The sequence below is a fragment of the Mytilus edulis genome, chromosome 3 (genome assembly GCF_963676685.1).
Source record: "Mytilus edulis chromosome 3, xbMytEdul2.2, whole genome shotgun sequence".
Classification (NCBI taxonomy): domain Eukaryota; kingdom Metazoa; phylum Mollusca; class Bivalvia; order Mytilida; family Mytilidae; genus Mytilus; species Mytilus edulis.
The window spans coordinates 36,188,126-36,194,563 of record NC_092346.1 but is presented as its reverse complement, the minus strand read 5'-3'; the positions used below and the strand labels follow the sequence as shown (position 1 = coordinate 36,194,563).

Genomic DNA, 6,438 nt, shown 5'->3' with positions numbered 1-6,438 from the left:
CTATTTTGTTTTTCTTGGTGGAAATAGTTATTTGTTTTTAAAGGAATAAGATAAGATTATAAGACGATGTTGCTGCTGTACCCCAATTGTACACGCTGTAGGGGGCTGAGGGTTCCAACGACTTTCTGATGAGCGTTGTGTGTCTGATAGTTTTATATACCTGAAAACAGGTCGTAGGTTGCGTACTCAGAGGATTGCTATATGAATTTGTTAGTGTAGCACCCTACGAATCTGTAATCAGTACCGAGTTTAAGTCTTGTAGGGCATTTATAAAATAATACTGAATAGAGTTAATGATTTATTTACCACAATAATTAATGGTTTATACAGGCTGAACAATACATAATATATAACTAAGTATAGTATATACAAGTAAAACAATTTTGGCTGCTCTAGTAATATATTGTGCTCCTAAAACTCAAGAGAGAAAAGGGGGATTAATATATGGGTATTGCTGGCATTCGTGGTAGTTAGCTCTGGTATCAACATAAGGTAGATACACGGGTATTAATAGAAATAGTACACAATAATTCTAGTAATAACATATTTCTCAATAAACAATGTCTGATATTCTTGATTGTTCGTATAATTAACACTTTATTATCTCTGTGAGTGTCAATCTACTTTATACTGACATAGTAATAAATATTAAATATGATAGGTCAAAAATGTGTCACTAGCGTGTCGTACTTTGAATTGATTTTTGCATGTGTAAATAAAACAGCCCGTTGGCCTTCAACAAACTCTAGTGTAGACAAATGTTTGTAATACGATTGTATGTGATATAGAATTAATATTATCTTGTTATAGTAGAATAAATTTCTATTACGCAACTCATATCAAATCTCGGGTATCTATTTTCCCATAAATGAAATTAATTCTACTCTTTAGCTGCAGTGTCGTGACCGTGTCGTGTCGGGACACAGTTATGACAGTATTTTATTTTTAATGATAGCTAACTGTTTTTATTATTATGATAAATTAATACTTATTGATAAGATTAATCGAAATTACTTTCGACAATACGTGTGACAACATTAACGACAATACGACAATATTAATATAATTTCTTTCGTTTGAACGTAGTGAATAAGAGTGAAATTATTTTCTCTTGTTTGTTCATGATGTATGTAGGTGTCGTGCTTATCGCACGGTCATTTTTCCCGCCAAAACGGGGGTTTTGGTCATTCAGCACGACATCGCCGAACCGTCAACACACATTTATCTAAAGTTTAATTTTTAAGTAAGTTGGTAAATTTTTTGTAATGTCGGACCCTGAAGAGATGGAAACCCCAGAAAAGGAGGTGTCTCTTAGAGACGTTATGAAAGCTGTTAAAACCCAGGGTGAATTTAACGAAAAACTTAGGAAAGACATTTCCGAATTAAAACATGAAGTTCACGGGTCTACCGTTGCAGTTGCTTCCCAGGTTAAAAAGTTAAAAACTGAATCTCAATATATTTGGAAATATGAGGGAAATAAGGTTCAATTTCTACTAAATACTGAATTTTTAGAAGACCTGACACAAGCTATTTGGGCCATTGATAATTCAAAGACCGACTACGCACGGGAAACTATTACTGAAGTAATTGACAAGATTAAAAGACGAAATAAACTTGTTAAGATTGCCGATAGTAGTGAAGGGGGTTGGGAGACTGTTAGGCAATATGAAAGTAATCCAGTGGCCAGTAACTCTGACGATGAGAACAAAATTAATAAAGCTGAGAGTAGGGCGATACGTAAACGTAATGCAAAAGGAAAAAAGTCTGCTTCTAAGAAGGCTTATTATTCTGCTCCCAGTACTCCTCAATTTGTTGATACTTTCCAAACAAAAAATCAGCCCTTTCGTGAACCCCAGTCATGGTACAATGGTCAAGCCTTGTACAAAAATCAACCCAGCACGAGCGGATATCAACGACAAAATAGACAAGGAGCATGTTATGGTTGTGGATCGTTCCAGCACTGGAGAAGCCAGTGTCCTTTCAATCCCAGACCTATCCAGCCAAAATCGAAATAGTACAGACTTTATAAAAGATGAGTATAATTGTAACATAGATTATTTAATTGAAAATAATACAACTAAAGTATCTTCGATAAGTGACTCGGATAATCTCACTAATGATTACTACGAGTATGAACAGGGACAGGCACATATTATTGTGAAGGACAGGCTTAGAAGTCACTATTCTTTTTGGAAAGATATTGGTTGTTATGATTATATTTTAGATACTATTTTGAATGGTTACAAAATTCCTTTTTACAGTACCCCTCCTTCTGTATGCTTAAAAAACAATCGATCGGCAATCATCCATAGCGAGTTTGTTACCGAAGCTATACATGATCTTCTTATAAGGGGTTTGATTGAGGAATGTGAATTTCAACCTCGTGTTGTAAATCCTCTTACAGTTTCAGCGTCGGACGGTAGGAAAAAACGCCTTATTTTAGACCTCCGTCATGTTAACAAACATCTTTGGAAATCAAGTGTAAAATTTGAAGATGTTCGCATAGCCATGCAGTTTATCACAAACAATTCTTTTTGTTTCCAGTTTGATATTGTGTCGGTATATCACCATGTTAATATTTTTATGCCACATACAGAATTTTTAGGGTTTTCCTGGAGGCATGAAAACACCGAAAAATGGTATAAGTTTTTGGTTCTCCCGTTTGGACTTTCGTCAGCATGTTATATATTTACTAAGATCACAAGACCACTTATAAAAAAGTGGAGGGGTGAAGGTAAGCAAGTTTTAATGTACCTAGATGATGGTTTAGGCACTCATACGGACGAAGAAACTTGCAAAACTATGTCCAATCAAGTGAGACAAGATTTAATTCAGAGTGGATTTGTTCCTAAAAATGAAAAATCTAAATGGTCACCTATGAAACTTTTGGTATTTTTGGGTTATTCAATTGACACAAACCGTGGCACTATAACCATTCCGAACGAAAGAGTTCAAAAGGTTTTAAAAACTATTGCTGACGTTGAATACTATGTATCTAAACATGGCAAAGTCCATGCACGATTGGTTGCTTCTTTAGTGGGACAAATAGTGTCCATGTCATACGTCATTGGTAACGTTGCTTATATCATGTCTAAACATTTAAGCATTGATATTTTAAGTATGACTTCGTGGAATAGTTGTATTGTTTTATCAACAGAAAGCTTGATACAAATTAAATTTTGGAGAGAAAATTTAGAACACGTAAATGTTAAAAAATTTTCTTCAGATGTGTCATGTCAATCTGTAGTTTATAGTGATGCAAGCAATACAGGATATGGTGGCTATGTTGTAGAAACACCTTTTAATATAGCACATGGTATGTGGTCCGAATGTGAGGCTTCAAAGAGTTCTACGTGGAAAGAGCTAAATGCTGTTAGAAATATTCTATTATCTATGATCAATGTATCAAAAGATAAACGAATTAAATGGTTCAGTGATAACCAGAATGTAGTAACTATTGTGGAAAAAGGTAGTATGAAACCTGAGTTACAGGATATTGCTATGTGCATTTTTGAGAATTGTTTGATACATAATATATCTATCGATGTAGTTTGGGTTCCTAGAACCTTGAATGAGAAAGCGGATTTCATCAGTCGTATTATTGATTATGACGATTGGGGTATTGACGAACAGTTATTTATGTATGTAGATTCCCTATGGGGACCTCATGAGATAGACTGGTTTGCAAATGATGACAATCACAAGTTAACGGTATTTTATTCCCGTTATTGGACGGTGAACTCGATGGGTATCGATGCATTTACTATTAACTGGCAAGGTGCCAATGGTTGGTTTGTACCACCTGTATGTTTAGTGTCTAAAGTAATAAGTTACATGAGGCAATGTTTTGCTCATGGGACACTTGTTTTACCTTTATGGAAGTCGGCAAGCTTTTGGCCGATGCTATGTCCTACGGGTGAAGGGTTCATTAAAGAGGTGAAAGGCTGTATAGATTTACCTACTAACAAGAAATTCTATACTTCTGGTAAAGGGAATAAATCAGTATTTGGAAATATTGATTTACCCTTCAGGGTGTTGGCTTTGAGACTTGATTTTGAACCTTTTTAACAAATAATATAAAAGTTCTTGAGTTGGTGGTGGTAATGTTACAGTAGGCCTGAGGGGCTGTGGTGGTGGTTTAATCTTAAGTGAAATGCGAGACGAGTTATATGAACATTAGATTGTGAAATTGTTTATATACAAATTGTATGTGCTTTGTACATTATGTTTTAATGTGATTTTTATTTTTACATATGTTTTTGCAGGCTTTCCAAAGCGATCTGTTGGAATTACCTGATACTTTGATTGAGAAAATCCATTTACTTCCTGATCTGTTAACCGAAAGTAAATCTAACAACACCGTTCAAAATTATTATTATGGTTTTTTGAGATGGAAAAAATGGGCATTATCTAATGGAATATCTAGTGAATTTATTTTACCGGCCAAACCAATACATGTGGCTATATATTTAGCATGTTTAGTGCAACAAAATCGTACGCCCAGTCCTATCAATCAAGCGTTTTATAGTATTAGATGGGCACATAAAATTATTAGTGTTATTTCTCCTACAGATTCTGATTTAGTGAAAAATATTCTTGAAGGAGCTAAGAGACGTCTATCTGTTCCGATTAAAAAGAAAGAACCGATCACTCCAGATATGCTTTCACAGATGTTCGACAGGTTATATTGTGAAAATAATCTTTACAACCAGCGTACTATTTCCGCTTGTTTGTTATCTTATTCTGGTTTTTTACGTGTTTCTGAATTGCTGAATTTGAAAACCTGTGATATTCAATTTTTTCTAAGTCATATGTCAGTATTCATACAGAAAAGTAAAACGGATATTTACAGAGATGGTGATCGAATAATCATTGCGAGAACCGGGAATAAATTATGTCCTGTGAAGAACTTTGAGAGTTTTTTAGAATGGAGCAATAATCCACTTGATACTGATGTTTTCGTATTTCGTAATTTGACAAAAACCAAGGAAAATTATGTGTTCCGAAAAGAAAACAAACCTCTTTCTTATACAAGAATGCGAGAGCTATTTATAGAAGCATTTTCTCCGATTGTGCCAAATATAAAATCTTTTGGCCTTCACAGTCTAAGGTCTAGTGGAGCTTCTGCAGCTTGTAATTTTGGTATTTCTGATAGACTTTTCAAAAGGCATGGACGTTGGAGGTCGGAGACAGCAAAAGACGGTTACGTTAAGGACTCGTTTTCGGACAGAATGTTAGTTTCACAAAATTTGGGTCTTTAGTATATTTTTTTTTCAAAATTATATTATTAGTCCTTTTTTACATATTGTCCCTTTCTTTGGTTCAGCAGCGGCGTTGTCGTGTGGCTTTGCACTTTATTTATGAGTTTATTGTTTTCTTCATACTGTTTAGCAGTATGTCATTTACAATTTCATCAATACGAAGAATTTGTGGTATATGGTATATGAGACCAAGACGAAGTATTTGTGGTATATCGTATATGAGACCAATACGAAGTATTCTGTTTTTTTGAATACAGAATGAAGTTTGTGACAAGAGAAATATAATTTCTTTCGTTTGAACGTAGTGAATAAGAGTGAAATTATTTTCTCTTGTTTGTTCATGATGTATGTAGGTGTCGTGCTTATCGCACGGTCATTTTTCCCGCCAAAACGGGGGTTTTGGTCATTCAGCACGACAGCGCCGAACCGTCAACACACATTTATCTAAAGTTTAATTTTTAAGTAAGTTGGTAATTTTTATTTATAAGTCCCCCTTTTTTATCGTAATTATATGATTGATAGGACTGGAGGGTAGTTTTTTATGTTTGGAAAAATTATAAATTATATTGTTGAAATGTTGTATTGTGTATACAAGTTATATGAATTGTTTCATATCTTTAATAAACTGAGCAGCGGCGTTGTCGTGTGGCTTTGCACTTTATTTATGAGTTTATTGGGTATATGGTATATGAGACCAATACGAAGTATTTGTGGTATATGGTATATGAGACCAATACGAAGTATTCTGTTTTTTTGAATACAGAATGAAGTTTGTGACAAGAGAATTTTGCAAATGGAGACTTTCAAATTTAAAATATGGAGCCCAGAAAAGACAAGACTGAACCCGAGAGAAGTGAACTTTCGTATTTATAATCAGTACGACACGATGCGACACAAAGTTCTCTAAAGACATAATGCCAATAGCATGGTTACGTCATGCCACCTGCGCTATCCCAAGATGCAGTTCAATGACAATGTAACAACAGAGAGCGTGTCGTGCAACCTTAACGCTGCACAATACCTTTTAAATCCCTAAAAATGTATGCCGACTGCCTCGAAAAATGCCAACTAGTATCAAGTAAAGGTAAAAAGCACATTTCATAATAATTTAATACGTTTATGTAGACGAAACTCGCGTATGGCGTATTAAATTATAATCCTGGTACCTGATAACTTT

General features: G+C 34.6%; 2 protein-coding genes across 2 annotated transcripts; both read left to right on the top strand.

The window, feature by feature from the left end:
• The first annotated feature begins 2,205 nt into the window (after positions 1-2,205).
• Positions 2,206-4,104, top strand: LOC139516365 (uncharacterized). Its single transcript, XM_071306427.1, has one exon. It carries the CDS (start codon positions 2,509-2,511, stop codon positions 4,066-4,068), a length of 1,560 nt encoding a protein of 519 aa, XP_071162528.1. The 5' UTR covers positions 2,206-2,508; the 3' UTR covers positions 4,069-4,104.
• Positions 4,105-4,253: 149 nt separating this feature from the next.
• LOC139515227 (uncharacterized) lies at positions 4,254-5,299 on the top strand. The gene has a single exon (XM_071304791.1). It carries the CDS (start codon positions 4,254-4,256, stop codon positions 5,259-5,261), a length of 1,008 nt encoding a protein of 335 aa, XP_071160892.1. The 3' UTR covers positions 5,262-5,299.
• Positions 5,300-6,438: the final 1,139 nt, after the last annotated feature.

Bases quoted from the DNA above. Each gene is read 5' to 3' on its own strand.
- LOC139516365 (XM_071306427.1), top strand. From the start codon at position 2,509: ATGCAGTTTATCACAAACAATTCTTTTTGTTTCCAGTTTGATATTGTG.
- LOC139515227 (XM_071304791.1), top strand. From the start codon at position 4,254: ATGTTTTTGCAGGCTTTCCAAAGCGATCTGTTGGAATTACCTGATACT.